At 41.9% G+C, this 17,080-nt stretch overlaps 1 protein-coding gene across 1 annotated transcript in view; it reads right to left on the bottom strand.

Annotated features, from left to right (window-relative positions):
• Positions 1-279: 279 nt before the first annotated feature.
• pkhd1l1.1 (PKHD1 like 1, tandem duplicate 1) overlaps positions 280-17,080 on the bottom strand; it is a 61,925-nt gene continuing 45,124 nt past the window's right edge. The window contains exons 53-77 of the mRNA XM_072371172.1: positions 15,397-15,559; positions 15,208-15,296; positions 14,818-14,981; positions 13,207-13,336; positions 11,475-11,593; positions 11,270-11,399; positions 10,174-10,347; positions 9,537-9,640; positions 8,378-8,504; positions 7,536-7,657; positions 7,353-7,443; positions 7,118-7,266; positions 5,619-5,741; positions 5,427-5,538; positions 5,225-5,341; positions 4,979-5,144; positions 4,528-4,760; positions 4,193-4,357; positions 3,959-4,116; positions 3,739-3,874; positions 2,091-2,435; positions 1,859-2,007; positions 1,626-1,772; positions 648-801; positions 280-539 (exon numbers count right to left, since the gene is read on the bottom strand). Coding sequence (XP_072227273.1) covers positions 304-539; positions 648-801; positions 1,626-1,772; positions 1,859-2,007; positions 2,091-2,435; positions 3,739-3,874; positions 3,959-4,116; positions 4,193-4,357; positions 4,528-4,760; positions 4,979-5,144; positions 5,225-5,341; positions 5,427-5,538; positions 5,619-5,741; positions 7,118-7,266; positions 7,353-7,443; positions 7,536-7,657; positions 8,378-8,504; positions 9,537-9,640; positions 10,174-10,347; positions 11,270-11,399; positions 11,475-11,593; positions 13,207-13,336; positions 14,818-14,981; positions 15,208-15,296; positions 15,397-15,559 — 3,803 coding nt within the window. The 3' untranslated portion in view covers positions 280-303. The remainder of the gene's footprint in view (positions 540-647; positions 802-1,625; positions 1,773-1,858; positions 2,008-2,090; positions 2,436-3,738; positions 3,875-3,958; positions 4,117-4,192; positions 4,358-4,527; positions 4,761-4,978; positions 5,145-5,224; positions 5,342-5,426; positions 5,539-5,618; positions 5,742-7,117; positions 7,267-7,352; positions 7,444-7,535; positions 7,658-8,377; positions 8,505-9,536; positions 9,641-10,173; positions 10,348-11,269; positions 11,400-11,474; positions 11,594-13,206; positions 13,337-14,817; positions 14,982-15,207; positions 15,297-15,396; positions 15,560-17,080) is intronic.

Raw genomic sequence — 17,080 nt, 5'->3', positions numbered from 1 at the left:
GGTCCAGGTAAGTATTTAATATTAAACTAAAGATTACCAGAGGCCTTCCGATTACATGCGCAATATCAGATGGATTAACGTGCACACTTTTGTATCAAAGCTAACTAAAAGCGGTCAACAAAAAATTACAGCTACCTAACTCTCCTCTCTAGTGCAGGCGACTCCGCAACTATTATAACCTACGACACCCATGTGACCCCAAACCCCACATATCACCGTGGCAACCAGACCAAACAAATAAGAAACCCCAAATAATGATGAGCAAAGCAATACATCCTTCATAAAACCCGTTTAACTGAGAAACTAACACATGGGGATGCTGCCCGAGCAGCACGCCACCTCGTAGATGACGCTGATTAGACACAGACTGCCAGCAGTCAACGCCGGGCTGGAGTTGAAGATGCTGTCGTCAGTGGTGGGCTGCTGCTCCGTGGTTGTGCTGGGTGTCGGGGCCACCGTGGAGGGAACGTTCCTGACCGAGAAGGCGCTTGACTCGGCGTCCCACTCCTTCAAAGTGAAGACCATGGTCAGGTTCTCACCTGCAGGAGTGTGATGAGGCATCACGGAGATGGGTTTTATTAAATATATCTCTGAAGTTTTTACTTTACAACACATCAAGTATTCTTTTAGGGGAAATGTAGACGCACCGCTGTTGAGAATGGACAGGCCGGTGAAGTTGGCCCAGCAGGCGCTGAACAGGATGGTGGTGTTCCCCCCCAGTCCGTCCACCATGTTTCCACTGCCATCCTTTAAAGTGGCTGTCACTGTGAGCGAGGTCACTCCCACAGAGACGCAGTTACCCTGCAGACAGCAGCACAGATCTGTGTTAATAAACAAACTCAAACCCTTTGGAGAAAATCTTTATCTTTTATCTTACGCTCACACAGATAACATAATTCAAACCTCAAACCTGCTGGTGTACTAAACCTGTCATATTTGTGGGATGTAAACAACAAACATGAAAAGAATATGGCAGAGAAAGTGTAAAAAAAATCAAAAATTGGTGTCCAAGGCCCCTGAATTGAGGATGTTTGACATCCTGTTACTACACCAACTCTAGCGTACTTTTAGTATTAATTTCTCAAGATGCACACAATTAAAACATCTAATTAAAATGAGGTACACCCCCAGCCTGACTCTCTGTTTGATGTTTGTGGATTTCTTAGCAAACTCTTTTTCAAAGGAGTTTTTAATCCTGCCAATCCAGGTAAAATCATCTCATTCTGCACATGTACTCAAACTATAAGTATCTCAGTTGTTTACTTTACTTTTCCATGGTTTTACTGTACTGAGCCATAGTATTTATTCCTGATTGTGCTCAATAATAATTTTACTGTAAAATTAATGTATTTTGTGCAAATGATGGCTTAGAATCATACAATAATGCATGATTAACCGAAAGGTTTTACTATGTAAACCAACATGTAGGTTGATTGGCTTTGCTCCCATTATTTAAGATGCCTCTGGATAACAATAATTAAGAAAGCATGTACATAACAAAAAAAACATAAAAATGGCTTGTGTCATAAATAGAATTCTAAGTAAATGTTAATAAAGGGTGAAAAAGTCCAAAGTGGGCAAAAAACCCCCATAAAAGTCTGTTTACACTCGTATTTGTGTCTCACCTGCTCATCCACAGCCATCAGACTTGGCTGCTGATAAAGAGGACCAACAAACTCTCCAGCTATTGGCTCTTCCACCAGCAGCAGGTAGGCCACACTGGATACAAAGTTCGTTTTAGGTTCGTCTCTCGTCGCTTCATCTGTTGCCACCTGAAGTTTAAAGTAGTAAATCATTAGTAAAACACATTTTCTATCGTCCTATAAAGCAGGCTGTTTTAATTTCTGCTCTGGTTCACCTCTTTCCAGCTGGGGTCTGAAGAGGGAGGAGGAGGTGTCGTCATTCCCAACGAGGAGACGTTAAATCCAATGGACTGACTGAGGTTTCCAGAAACTGCCGCCTGACCCAGATCATCAGCGATGTTCTTCAACAATAGGAAGTCCTCATCTGAAAAGACAGCAACCATACAGAAGTTATTTATTTTCTGCTGAACCAGCACATCTTAAAGCACATTTCCTCTTGGTACTAACCATTGGTGCTGTTGGTGGTTTGCTGCACAGGAGGTTTCTTGATCTCTACCTCCACAGACACTCCTGTGGATCTTTTCCTGCGCCGTGCCCCTCCATCCTCCCTGATGATCTTGGTGATGCGGATCATGTTGGAAGGAACTTTGAGGAAAATGGCGAGGTTCTGGACCAGGTTATCGCCGAAAAACTCATCCTCAGACATGGCAGGCATGTTGAAGGCCAGGATGAGAACCGGGGAAGTTCGGATCTCCACTGGTGTGGACCCTCTCAGAAGGACCTTCAGCATCTTGTAGTCCTGGTCAAAGTAGTTGGAGCCCAAAGTGGCGTTCATCTGAGGAATGTACTCACCTGGAGGAAAGAAAACAGAGAAAAAGACTTTATAACCTCAAGTTTTAGCAGATAAAGTGCTTAAGGCAAAGAGACGTGAACAAACTAAGCTCAATATCTTATCAGTGGTGATAATCCATCCAGTCTCATGTTTGTAACTATACTAAAACTGAAGTTACACCCAACAGTGTCCTAACCTGGCATAACACTGTAAATGGAGACAGATGGCTGGCAAAGCTCCATCCAAAGACAAAACACAACCAAATAAACGGTTTAGTTTTACAGGCTCTCTGTTTTCTGTTAATGACTGCCCTAAGCTAAGCTAACGGCTTCACTAAGCTAAGCTCCTGGCTGCACTAAGTTCAGTTAAACGGTTGCGCTAAGCTAAGCTAACAGCTGAACTAAGCAAAGCTAACAGCTGAACTAAGCTAAGCTAATAGCTCCACTAAGATAAGCTACTGACTGCACTAAGTTCAGTTAACGGTTGCGCTTAGCTAAGCTAACAGTTGTACTAAGCAAAGCTAACAGCTGAACTAAGCTAAGCTAATAGCGCCACTAAGCTAAGCTAATAGCTCCACTAAGCTAAGCTACTGGCTGCAGGATTTAGCTTCATATTTTAGTGTAGACATGAGAGCTGTGGTATCCTTTTCAACCCTCACCAAGATGTTGAAAAAAGTAAAACTATTCAGCAGATACTACATTTGCCAAAGATGCATGAAATTAATTTGTAAACTGCTTCAAAATGCACAAAGTTGTAAAAAAAAATCTGTTAGCTTCTTTCTTGTAGTCTGTGCTCACGTGTGCTGTTTATTAATACAGTGACCTATTAAACTACATGCTAACCAGCTGGTTCTATCAAAGCAGTTTCCAGACTGCTCTGCTCTGATAAAACCTGATTTTATGATCCGAGCATTCTCTCACAAAATCTCCATCTCCGTAAGTTAAAGACGTCTGTGCTGTTTTTCAGCTATATTTCCATTCAAAGTATTCTAATGAATCACAAGGATAACACTAAGCATGTACAAGTAGCTCCCAGGCTGGTCTTTTTTTGTCTAATGTAAAGTGTGAAAACATGATTAACCTTTTCCTCCACTCTGTCAAACCTCACGCCTTATAACTGACCCTCATGCACTGCTTCCCCTAAGGCTGTAAACTACTCTTTTGAGTTGCGTGGATGCTCCTTTTAAGAGAAATCCCCAGAAGTTCCTGAACCGTTCTGCAGTTGCTGGGTGTTGGGTGCTAAATAACAAGCTGGCTGAATCCAATCCCCCATTTTTAGGCCAATTATAAAGCCTGTCTGTGTACAAATGTGTGAAAAGCATACTTGGGTGCGTTGGTTCCATCAGGGTGTAGTCGGTTTTGTCATCGTTCCAGTCAGCGTTAGTTGGAGCAACCAGAGTGTTGTCGACGTAAACATCCAACCGCTGAGGATTGGAGTAGAAGACTGACACCGAGACACTCTGCACATGTCCAACAGAGAGACCCTTGATTAGAAGCGAAAGACTAAAACAAACCACAGCAGAGCAGCATTCAGGTGTACTGACCTCAGATGGGTCAGAATTGAGCATCATGAGGCGGAGTTTCTGTGGGCTGACGCTGGTGAAGTAGACGTCGTAGGCGTGACCAGTGGCCATGATGCTGTGGAAAAGAGACACTCTCTTCTGGCAGGTGTAGCCTGCACACCAGCCGTGATCCTGAGGTCCTGGACACGGACACACAGAATCAAAATGTATTCTTCCCGTGTTTCTGAGTGGACTTAAATCCTGTCGGAAGCATACCGTTGATCAGATCCACGTAACCATCTCCGAGCACCGCGACGGGGGACAGACGTCTGGTCTCCGTGTCCGAGTCCAGACTCTCGATCACCACCATCCTGTAGTTCAGCCCGAAGCACTTGTAGCTCTGCCAAGAACTCACGTAGGTGCAGTTTTTCCTGATGACACCTGAACGCATCGTTTTAGGAATTTCATTTATTCTGATAATGTCGCAGGAAAAGTAGCAGCTGCTTTCTCTGCTGATGCAGTCACTGAAGAAAGCTCAACATCTGTTGTTCTTCTGCTTTTGTTCCAGCTTCAGACCCATTAGGAGATGTCAGAATCCAAATTTGATTTACCTTTATGAGGAGCGATCTGCTCCACAGGGATTCGGCTGCCATTAGGTGCAGTGAGCATGACTTTGGGGATGCGATAGTCGCCCAGGCCCCTCCTGGGATCTCCTCCCCATTCATACTCGGACTGAGGCACCACAGCTCCCACTGCACCCAGGAACGATCCGTCAAGGTCCTTCAACAAGGTTTTCTTCTTCGCGTCGCATTCCATGTCCACACAGTCAGATGGGTTCACTTTACTGAGGCGTAAAATGGAACGTTTTCATTCAAAATGTGATCAAACACTTTAGTAAAACAGCAGAGAAGGTTTAGAGTAAATCTTAAACCAAAGTTTAGAAGGTTTATACAAAAATATGTTTAGTTTTTACAGTTTATCTTTAAGTGAAGCAGCAGAGATTAACATGACAATTTCACAGCAATATATCGGAACATTTCCTCAGGTTGTGTAACAACTGACCCCACATCAGCCCTGTGAACAAACACTTTGGCCTCCTCCGTGCTGTCGACCACCTTTATGCCCGAGACGTGCACGGGGTGCTGCAGGTCCTCGTTCAGCGTGTTGGTGAGGAACATGAAGTTCATCTCACCGGAGCAGACGTCGCGGAAATGAACGAATGTCGTGTCTAAGAAGGGAGGAAGATGGAGGTGATGCAAAAGAGCACAAACGGCATTTTTTAAAAGCCTCTTTGGAGCCTGAACCCACCCGTGACTGTCATCAGGCCTTTGATGGCGTTGTAGTTCATGTTGAGATGATGAGGCTTCGCTGGAGCCGTGTTGTGTCCAGACTGAAAGTTCGGCCAACAGATGCCGGATCTGCCTCCTGCACACGATGAAAAGAGGATCGTTTTCTTTGTTTAAAGAATTCAAACTCTTTCCCACAGTGAAATGTTTCCCCTCTACTCCACCTGTTGGAGGTCGGGGAGCTCGATGACTGGAGCTGGTTCCCAGATTAAAGTCACTGGAGCTCAAAGTGTCTGAACAGTTGAAGCTCGGGCTGCTGCCAACAATCCAGGAATTCTGGGAAAAGCGGAACACGTTGGAAAATGTAAAGCCGGAAAAAACGTCCAGAAACAGAGAGTCCAAATGAATCCTCTTACCTGAACCTGAACTGACTTATCGGCGTATGCGTGCGACAGAGAGGGCGGCCCGTAGATGAGAGGCATGACGCCCATCCCGTTTTCCACCAGGGTGACGTTGGAAATGCTGACATTCATGGTGACCTGCGACAGGCAGAGAGAGAGGAGGATCTGTGGGCACCTTCTGTGAAAAATCTGGATTAATCTGCGTCTCTAATACCATCTTCACCTTTTTTAAGGACATTTTTAAGGTAAATAACTTATAAATCAAACCTGACATTTTTTAACATTTTATTTCCCCCCCGTGGGGGATATTTATTCCAATGAATGAAACTTGTCAGATGTAACATGACCAAGCTAAATGTTCTCTTTGTGGAGGTCATCTCCAGTGGTTTCAATGTAAAGGCAACAGCCTAAAGTAGCATGAAAATGTGAAAATATTTTGGAAGAACACCTGAAATATCCTTTATCCGTTTAATTAATGACAGAAATCAGGACATTTGAAACTGCAGCAGCGGTTCTGCTGCTCTTCTCTCAGAAAACTCAGGACTTTATCATGGAAAAACAATAAATAAACGTCTTTTTAACTAAGCTTTATCGTATGTCTTCGAGTTTATGGGGTTGAATGAAACCAGAAACGGATCTTCTGCGGCTACAAAAACTGTGGGACAGGAGCAGAACTACCTCCAGTGTCTTTGGTCAAAATCAGAAATAAAAGGTTGACCGAATCACACCTGAAACGCACTTTTCCTTTAATTAAACCTTATCTTTTGGCGCTGACAAATACACCATCACACTCCTCTAATGGGTCATAATAATAATAATAATCACATCTTTTAACCAACACTAACAGACCTGTGCACATCACTCCTGTTCTTAACTCCCTTCACTGGCTTCCTGTCCTTTATAGAATTGATTTTAAACTTTTAATGTCTGTTTTTAAAGCTCTTAACGGCCTCACCCCATCGTATTTATCTGAGCTTTTAACTGTCCGTAACCCTGGCAGAGCCCTGAGGTCAACAAATCAACTTTTTCTGGAAGTGTTCAGGTTAAAATAAAAGCCCGGGGGTGACCGAGCCTTTTCCGTTGCTGCCCCCAGGCTCTGGAATAAGCTCCCCCCATCCCCCCCCCCCCCCCCCCCCCCCCCAAGATGCGTCTTATTTCTGACCAGGGCCTCTTTAAATCTAAGCTAAACACATATTTATTTCAGATGGCTTTTAATACCCAGTAGTATGGTGACACTTTTATATTATCTTATTCAATTTTGCTGTATTTTATTGCGTTTACTGTTATTTTATTGTTTTGTACTTATTCTTTTCTTTATTTATTACCTGCTGTAAAGCACTTTGGTACCGAAATGGATTGTTGTAAAGGGCTGAATAAATAATTACATTTACATAAGACCTGTGGGGGGGTTGTTCCCTTCTGAGAATATTCTGCTTTGACTGCCGTTAATCTCGGGTCACGCTCCCTGCTTTGAGAACGAGTAAAGAATCAAGGATCAGAATCTGTTTTTCTACCTGGAAGTAGATGCCGAAGTCAAAGCTCTTCCAGATGAAGAAGTTCTGGATGAAACTGCAGCCGGGCAAACCGTCCTTGTTGAGGTAGACGCCGTACAGACCGCCATGAGCCTCATTATGAACCCAGGCCTCGTTGTCATTCGAAAACCCTAAAATAAAAAAAGTGGTGGAGACGTATTCTTTTAGAATGGAACATTTCCAGGTGGATGACCTCAATCATAGAAGTTTTAGTTACCTGGACATGGTTCACCATCGATGCGATACGCCACTCTCTCAAACCCTGCCACGATGTTATGCTGCAGCACAACGTTTGTCCCCTCGTTGACCTGATTTAGAGAAGAAGACACACGGTCCAGATCGTACCTTTTGGGATGCAGATTTAGAATAAAAGTGGCTGATCGTGTATTTCGAGACGGACCTCGATGGCAGCGTTCCACTCAAAGTTGAAGGGCTCCTCTCTGTCCTGGTAGGATCCCGGCCACAATGACATCATCACAAGGTTCCTCCTCAGTGTTATCTTATCGCCCCAAATCCTGATTCCTGCAAGCATGTGTAGCCAGGTGGGAAATAAAGAACTAGACGGTTACGCCACTAGATGGCGCTGTCTCAATTAAGGAGTCCCACCATGGGCTGTGGAATTTGGTTTACAGCCCCGAAGAAGAACCGGATGGGAGACGCCATATTGATTAGAGCAACACGGACATGTGGGTTTGGTTCTGCATGGAGTGAGCTGTTGTTTAAGGTAAAATAGGTTTCTAAGTACAACAAGTGGCATGAAATAATAGCTGTTGGCCAGTTAGAAATAAACAGAATAAGGTTATTCTGTTTGTTAATGTCTGTAAATGTAAGATGTTTGACTGGGAATTTGTGTGCTGTTGGTGTTACAGAGATCGGCCATTTTGTTATATTTTGTTTGTACTTGTATACTGACTTCTGTTGCCAGAACTTGCGATCAATCACCAGTTAAGTGTTGATGAAACCTTTGCTTTGCCAAAGAGCAAATATATAGAGTAGAGTCCTATGAAAGTCATTTGTTTTGTTTTCTGTGGTAAGGATTATACCAGATATTATTGAAAACAACTGTGAGTTGTATTTTATTCCAATTTTTCTGCTCAGAATAAAGACCCCAAAATAAGATTTCTGTGTCCTGAGCCCATTTAGCCAGGCTACACATGTCCTCAAAAATGTGCTGACAAATGGCGGCAGGAGGGGAATTCCTATATCTACAGTTACTTTGCCTGAAGCCTGAAGGGTTCTTACCTTCTCCGACTGTGTGATGGATGACGTTATCAGAAATGTTCAGTCCCACCGTCCCAAAGACGCCGATCGCTGGAGAGAAGCCGTCATGGAAAGCACAGCCCTGAATGTACGACTCGTCTCCGGAAACCTTTCAACGCAGAACAGTGAATTCACAACAAAATAACTGGAATAAGTCTCGGTTCTGAGGACGTTTCTCCAAACTTCAACGGTGTCGGTGAAGCACAGATCGAACGTTTCGTGTTGTTCTGTTATTTGTTTAAGAGTTGACCTGATTTTCATGGATTTCCATCATGTTTCTATGAGTTAAAGTTACTCTGATGTCCTTAAAGTACTTAAAAAGACCTTCTACTCTTTCACTAATAATTAAACCATTTCTTCCTTCGATCATCAGGGGAAATGTGAGATCTCTGGTGGATGAAATGGACGAGCTTGGAGCCCTGATGAGGACAGAGTAGGAATATCAGGCAGAGACCTGGCTGCAGGAACAACTCTAACAGCTCTCTGCTCAGCTTTAAGACTATCCGGGCAGACAGAGACTGCAGACAGAGCGCTAACAGTAAAGGAGGAGGATCACAGAGCTGGTTAACAACAGATGGTGGAATCCTGGACATGTCTCTGCAGCCCAGATGTTGAACTGCTGGCTGTGAGTTTCTGTCTCACCTGAGTTACCTGCTGACGCTGTGTGTGACATCATCAGCTGAGTTGTTGCTAAGCTACAGAAACAGCAGCCCAACCCACTGATGGAGACCTCTGAAGGTTTCTACCACACCTTCCTCTCTGCTGCACTTCAGCTTTCTACATGTTTGTCAGCTGGTTTATATTTTATTTAGTTATCTGTAACAGCAGCTGATCTTTAACAATAATCAATACTACAGGGATATAATTTACCTTCAGGGATTAATAAATTATTATTGAATTTAAGAGTTTACATGCAGATTTGAGGTATAACAGAGAAAACATGGCTTTCTACATGTTTGTCAGCTGGTTTATATTTTATTCTGTTATCTGTAACAAACATCTTTAATAATAATTAATGCTGCAGGGATATAATTCACCTTCAGGGGTTAATGAAGTTTTAGAGATCTGAATCTAACTGAATAAAGCTGTAAACGCATGGGGAAAGCTGTAGATTAAGTGGGGTGTGTGTGTGTCGCTGCACCTCTCCCAGGTTGAGGAAGGCCACAGAGTAACGTGGGTCGAAGTAGTCGGTCCAGCCTTCCTGACCGGAGTGGAAGAACTCCACGTTCCTGATCTGAGCTTTGCCTTCAGGAAGAAAGATCAAACAATGAAGGAGGGTTCTCTGAGTTCCACTGACACATTTTCATCTAAGATAGGCTGACTTCTTATAGCCCTTCTCTCAGTTCTACCTTCATCCAGTGAGTCTGAACATTATCTTATGTCTGATTTGCTGTTGAGTTTGTTTCCTCATTATTCAACAGGGCACTGCACTGTCATGCAAAGCCAACACTTCCCTGTGCAAACACAGGTGAGATAAAGTAGTAAATAATGTGCTGGATTCATTGTTCAAACACTGAACATGACATATGCAGACTTTACATCCATTTACAGTTTTTAAATGAGCTTCACGTTGTTGAATTTTACATGTGGAGGAAGGAAATCTTTAGTTAAAGCTAATTAGAGATGCAAAGGTTACAAAATGTGAACAATATCAAGGAGAGGAAGTAAATCAGGAGTTCTGATGATTCCTCTGACAGTTACTTTTTGTTTAAATGAACAAAAGATCGAAATATTTTGTGTTAATTCCAACAAACGCAGTAAATCTGAGAGAAGCTCACCTTTAAAGTCGATCCCTGAGCTGGAGAAAGCTCCGACCAACAGTCTGGCTCCGAACGACTCGGCCATCATGTCTGGGTACTCCTCACCGATGATCTTGATGTTTCTGCTCAGGAGACCGACATCGGCTGCCAGAGTGTAGGAGAAAGATGCTCCCGACACAGAGTGAGTCTCACCTGCAGACGGAGGGAAAAAAGAGTGGAAATATGAATGCAAAGCTAAAGCCTTTGAGTTTCAGACAGTCTGCAGTCATTTCATCTGTTTATTTGAAGGTTTCGCTGTAAACTTTGGGGTTCCTCAGAGCTTTTAAGGTCTAATGCTAATGATTTTGATGGCGTTTTGCATCGTTTCACAGTTCTGACGTCTGTGTCGTGTCCCTAAATGTCAGGTCTCACAGAGGCTCTCAGGTTTTTGTACCTTGTCTTTTCACTTCCTGTTTTATTTTGAAATTACAACTTCTCTTGTTTCAGGTATCTTGCTCTTCCTCCCGTGTCATGCGTCTCATTGTCTTCCCTGATTCCCAAAGTGTTTCCACCTGTTCCCCTTGGTCCCTCAGGTGTATTTAGTCTGCGTTTCGTTGCCAGTGTGTTGAATTTGTCTTTCGAGCGTTCTTCCTCCAAAGTAACCACAGCCTAAATATTCCAAAGATCTTGTTTATTAATGATTTCCTCCTTGAGATGATTTTCTGTTGTAAGTTTTTGCCATAGTCATAGATTTAGTCAAGTGTCGTTTTCAGTAGTATCTCCAGTAGAGGAGTGTCTTTGATTTATAACTTTCATAGCAACTCCATTAGAAGGAGTCTCTTTCTGTTTATTGATTTGTTAAATTTCTATAGAGCCTCCGACGGTTCGGAGAAGGATAAGTTTATCTGTAAGATTTATAACATTTTTTTTTTCCTCCTAGTGTGGAGAGAGTTTTCTTTTGATAAGTTTTATAGTCTCCTCTCCACAGGTATCCAGAAGAGTGAGTTAGGAATTTATAATCTATTGCTTTGCTCTTCAAGTGACTATCATTCTATAAATAAAATCTGATTATTGATGCTACCCTGCATCTGCATCCAGTGCTTTCACGGATCGTGACACTAAAAGTGTAACTGACCGATGTGAGTGTGGGTCAAAGGCTGGTTCAGGGTCAGGACGCGGCCGTCAGCCGACACGGCGGCGATCTGATGTTTTTCTGTCTCTGAGGCGCTGTAGCTGGTGGTGGAGACGGCGACCTCATCTCCAACCTGCAAACGAAGCAGACTCAGGGCTGTCAACAAAGCGATTAGAATAAAAATGTGCTAAAACGAGAGCTCACAGACCTGCCAGTCGACGGGCCGGGTCAGAGTCAGCGTGTTGGACCCGGCGGCGGCGCTGGCAGCGAGCTTGGTGTGGTAAACACTGGGAGGCCGTCCGTAAAGCTCCAACGTCCCGAACACACCTGAGGACAGCAGCCAACAGAACAAAGTCAGCCCCGAGGCAGCCGTCGCTTCAATAAGAACTTATTTCTGCAGCACGGTGAACGGGACACAACCCAAGCTTCTGTTTACAAGACGCAAATGGAGAGTTTCATCAGTATTAACTGTGGCACCGAACCTTGTTCCCCTTTCCTTATGCTAGTTATTGTGACTGTTGGTGTGTCTCTTATTGTCGGGGCATTTATTCGTGTTTGTGTCGGTCTTTGTGTTGAATATTGTCTCTTCTTTCTCAGACGGCTCAGGTCCTTCAATGTCTGCAGTGACATGATGGTTTTATCACCCGATCACTGAGAGTTCACTGTTCTATGCTGCTGTCTGCTGGGAAGTTGCACTGCAGACATAAACTGGTGAAAAAGGCCGGTTCTGTGGTAGGCAGAAGGCTGGACCCTCTCAGTGCTGTGGTGGAGCAACGATGAGGAGGAAACTATATTCTGTTTTTGGAGAATAATGAACATCTTCTCCACAGCATCCTGGCAGAGGAGCAGCTGAAGGACTGAGAGGTTCAGGAGGTCCTTTGTCCCACAGCCATAAGGCTTTTTAACAGTGACTGTTGACATGTTTTTCTCACATTTTATCTTTTTATTTAGTCATTTATTATTATTATTATTATTATGATTATTATTATTATTATTATTATTATTATTATTATTATTATTATTATTATTATTATTATGATTATTATTATTATTATTATTATTATTATCATTATTGTTGTTGTTGTCTAATATCCAATCATTGTAAATATAATTTTTTTTTTACTAATTTGAATTTCCCGCACTGAATATTTAAAATATAAAATATAAAATATAAACGTATTTTTCTATTTCTTTAAACAAACAAACCAAGAAGCATCTTTTAAACTGTCCCATGAATATTTAAAATATAAAATATAAAAGTATTTTTCTATTTCTTTAAACAAACAAACCAAGAAGCATCTTTTAAACTGTCCCAGTGAGGAAATATGGTGGCCCTGGAGGTACAAAGCATGACAACATCAAGTAGAAAACAAGAAAAAACACAATTATAAGACAGATTTTTAGGAAACACACAATGAAAAATAAGTGAAATCTTGACTTTTCAGGAACGACACTCGTTTGATTCTGTAGTATTTTCAGAAAACGTTTCCTGAAGGTTCAACGCTGCGTGGTTGAGTCTTTGTTTAATATGCTGCTGTTGAGTTTTGCACCTCCGGGCCACCGTAGAAAAGCATTTAACTAAAGAGAGATGAATTAATTAATGATGCCGACTGTGTTAAACATTCAAGGAAACCAGTGAAAAACAGGGCCACTGAGCAGGCTTCAGCATTTAGATCAGATGTGCATCATGCAGCTGTAGCTGTGTGTAAACTCCTGAATTACTAACACAACAGCTGATATAATCAAACTTTACTTTGGGTTCTTTCTAACAGTACATGTTGCGGTGCACATGCAGCACAAACTAAGATGATGTGACAGTTTATCTGATAGTAACAATGTGTTGGATTGGGGTTCGCGGCTGTTTTTCAGCAGTGACATTTGAAACTATTCCTGTGAAATACGTGTTTTACTTCGGTAAAACAAAGACTCCGTTTTCTCACCCAGGACTTTGGATCCCTGGTTGGGTCCATTTGGCAGCAGCCAGTCAGGACTGGTGTGGTTTCCTCTCAGTTTGATGTGCAGCTGACCTTTGAACGGCTCGTCCTTCCAGCCGGCGATCAGCCGTCCTCCCTGAAACAGCAGGAGCATCACCTCATTCACTCAATGTCCAGGTTAGATTATCTCCTGAGTTATTTTACACAGATTAGATGTAATAACTCCTCTAAACCTTCAGTTTGAGACTTAAAATTACATTTATCTTTGCTGCTTTTCATAGATGCAGCTAAAGAAATGAGAACAAATGATGTGTCTTTGTGACAGTCTTCATGGTTAAAATACGGGTTGATTCTTCTTTTAATCCCTTTGGAAAGAAGTTTAGCTTCACTTTCACAAAGAATCATTGTGTTAAAGCTCCAGTTCCTCGTCAGCTTCTTTCTTCACAGAACTTTAAATGAAGCAGACGAGCTTCTCCTGAAATAATGGAATCAGTTGCTGCACATAAATCAAACATGTTGCTGCTTTGGATCCTAAATTCGACATAAATGCAGCAGAGTTTTGAGTCTGAAAAATCAGGAAGAACATTTAGAAACACTTTGAGCCTCTGATTAATATCATCCTTTTACTTTGGTGTTAATGCACCAAGTGGCAAAAAGAACATTTAGACAGGCTGCTGGTAACAAAGTGCCTAAAGATCCAGTTTAAAATGGCTTCTTTGCTAAGTTGTCTGTTCTGTGTCGACACAACACTGGTTCATCCCTTGAGTTAGGAGCCTTTTTTCTGCCTGAATGCTTCATAGCTCAGAGTTAAGTGGCTGAACAAAGAAAAAACACTGAAAATGCTCAGGTACAAGGACTGAAAATGAGTGAAAAAGCAGAAAATGTCCAGAGAAAAACTGTGAAAGAGCTTCAGAAAGCTGGAGAACTATTGATCAGGACACTTTAAAGATTACGGGAAAGTCTGGCTCCTTGGAAGGAAAATACAAAAAAAATTAACTAAATTTTTGTTTTTAGAAACTCTTTATGTTTACAATCAAATTTTGATAAAAATCTGAAGAAATCTTTTTTCAAATTGTCATCATCCTTTAATGCCCTAACTAAGTACTTTTTTCCATGTTTGTAATCTATAAATTATTACAAAGAAAACAGTTTTCCTCATGAAAATGATGCATCCATGAAGATGTTTTAGCTTTACCTAAAAGTCTTCTTATATTTTCAAATGATTAAAAGAATTTAAAACAAAAAGAGTTACTAAGAAGTGTAAATTTTAAAGAAAAATAGAAACTGAAAGCCGACATTTTATGAAAACAGTTTGTTAGGAGTTAGGAGCCTTTTTTCTGCCTGAATGCTTCATAGCTCAGAGTTAAGTGGCTGAACAAAGAAAAAACACTGAAAATGCTCAGAAACAAGGACTGAAAATGAGGAAAAAAGCAGAAAATGTCCAAAGAAAAACTGTGAAAGACTTTCAGAAAGCTGCAGAAGTGTTGATCAGGAACACTTTAAATATTATAAGAAAGTCTGTCTGCTTGGTGGTGAAGACGATGGCACATTGTGTTTTGAATATAACTGCATTTTAGATGAAGGTAAATAGATTTAACTCGGGGTCGTCATGCTGACCTGGATGGAGATGTACACAGCATCGATCGCTACGGTATCGTACTGAGGTGTGGACCGAGCCGGTCTGCTGGATGAGCTGTTCACGGTTTCTGAGATCTCAAGAACTCCAGTGACGGTCAGCTTGTTGAGGCGAGGAGTGTCGCTGTCCAAAACGACCCACCGCCCTGTGGTTCCACACGAGATATTCACAAAACACATCTTGGCTTTGTTTTGAGTATATTCAGATTTTCTCTTAGAATTTATTCTTAAAATACAACAAAACCAAACATCTGCGACTCTTCTTCACCACAGGAGCTGGAGGGATTGTCTCATTCAACACGAGTGGAAGGAAATCATTTGTTAACTCAGATTAGAGGGAAATAAGAGTCAGTTTAAAACGCCTCCCGTCACCTGAGGGGATGACCACATCAGCGCCGTCTGTCGGAACAGCAAAGTTGTTTTCAGCAGAACTTTCCCAGAACGACGCATCAGACCACAGACTGGAGAAAACACACAAACAGGAGCTTTGGGCATCAACAGAACCAAACCAGAACCAGCTCCATGGACCGGAAGTGAAGCTGTGGAGGGAGTGAAACCTACACGAAGTCGTCGGGCCTGGTGTCGGGTACGGGTGCGAGGGTGGCCGGAGGCGGAGGGACGCATTTCTCAAAGAAACAGCGATAGACGGCGAAGTTTGTCGTCACGTCGGTCATGGAGCGGTCGGCGCTGTTGCGTCGCCTGCGCTGGCTCGTCTTCCCAGAAACTGCAGATACAGAACAGCATGCACGAAATGAATGTCTCTCTCAGGAAAACGTGTCATTTAAAGCTGCAGCAGCAATAAACCCAAAAGGTTCACGTCCATAAGCGTAAATAACACTAATAAACAAGCCTAATGAGGATGATGATGGGTGAAGGTCAACATATCCAGGATATCTTTCGGGTGTCTGGTTTTAATCAACTCGAACAACTGAGCTGCAAGATAATTCCTCAGAAAGTAAAACATCTGCAGCAGAGAGGTAAAAAATATAGATATGATGTGAACAGTCCAAACATTTATATTATATTCCATTAAATCTAAATGTTGAAGGTGTTTTTAAATGTGCCATTTTTAAAAAAATCTTCTTCTTTTGGTTGAAACTATTGAGGTTGAAGTTATTTTAAATCCTCCTCAAACCAAATAAAGAACAAATATATATATATAATATATATATATTTGTTCTTATTTTGTTATATATATATATATATATATATGGATGGAAAACACTTGCAGTTGTTTATAACACAAAAATCAATAGAAAATATATTTCAGGTAACAAAAAAGTCTTATAACCTGGATGCCTTAGATGATAAATGCAAAGGAACATGCACAGATGTGTTTTAAATTAATTTAAAGGAAAATCACCGTTAAAGCTCTGTTAGCTCATAGCTGCTGTTATGTGGCTACTTGCAGCTATAGGAGAGCTAACGGAGGGATTTCTACACAGGCACTCTACTGGGACCACTTCATCCACACGCCCCCCTGCAGCACAGATTATTCACTCCGGTAAGAACGTCCATCTTACTCAAAGTCGTCGTTCACGTTGTCAAAATCTGATAAATATCCTGCCATGTTGCACAAAACTATCAGCAGCAAACTCTGTGTGAAGTTAGCCGACTGTCACAGAGCACGGAGTGAATAAACTGTGCTGCAGGGGGGCGTGTGGATGAAGTGGTCCCAGTAGAGTGCCTGTGTAGAAATCCCTCCGTTAGCTCTCCTATAGCTGCAAGTAGCCACATAACAGCAGCTATGAGCTAACAGAGCTATGAGCTAACAGAGCTATAGCACACGTTCATTCATTCATTCTTCTTAAAGTATTGGTGAAATAAAGACAGATAATGCCTTATTTAGAGGCTGCATCCTCTAAGCCCCGTTCACTCCGTTATATGGATCTCCAGTTATCTAAATATCTTCTGAAGGACGCCGACTTTCACCAAACTGTTCTCAGTGAGCAGATGAACGTATTTCAGGCCAGAAATAAGGTTTAAAAATACCAGAGTTCCCCTTTAACTTGGAAAATAAGATTAATTTAGTAAACTTCTGTCTGTGTTTTCAGCCCCTGAGAAACTTTTCTCATGGAGATTCAGGTCAGTGAAAGCGAGAGGTTTCATATGGAGAGACTGAAGAGAGAAGAAACCCTCTGATTGGTCAGGAGGCAGAGCTTTTGTGTTAATCTCTATAAAGCAGGTTGATGATGATTTATAAATTACAATAACATAAATCCTCACTTTCTTGTGTCTTTAACTT

This window comes from Leuresthes tenuis, unplaced genomic scaffold (assembly GCF_036924035.1).
Source record: "Leuresthes tenuis unplaced genomic scaffold, fLeuTen1.0.hap1 SCAF_18, whole genome shotgun sequence".
In the NCBI taxonomy this organism is placed as follows: domain Eukaryota; kingdom Metazoa; phylum Chordata; class Actinopteri; order Atheriniformes; family Atherinopsidae; genus Leuresthes; species Leuresthes tenuis.
The sequence above is the reverse complement of the archived record's forward strand: the minus strand, read 5'-3'. Positions and strand labels throughout refer to the sequence as shown.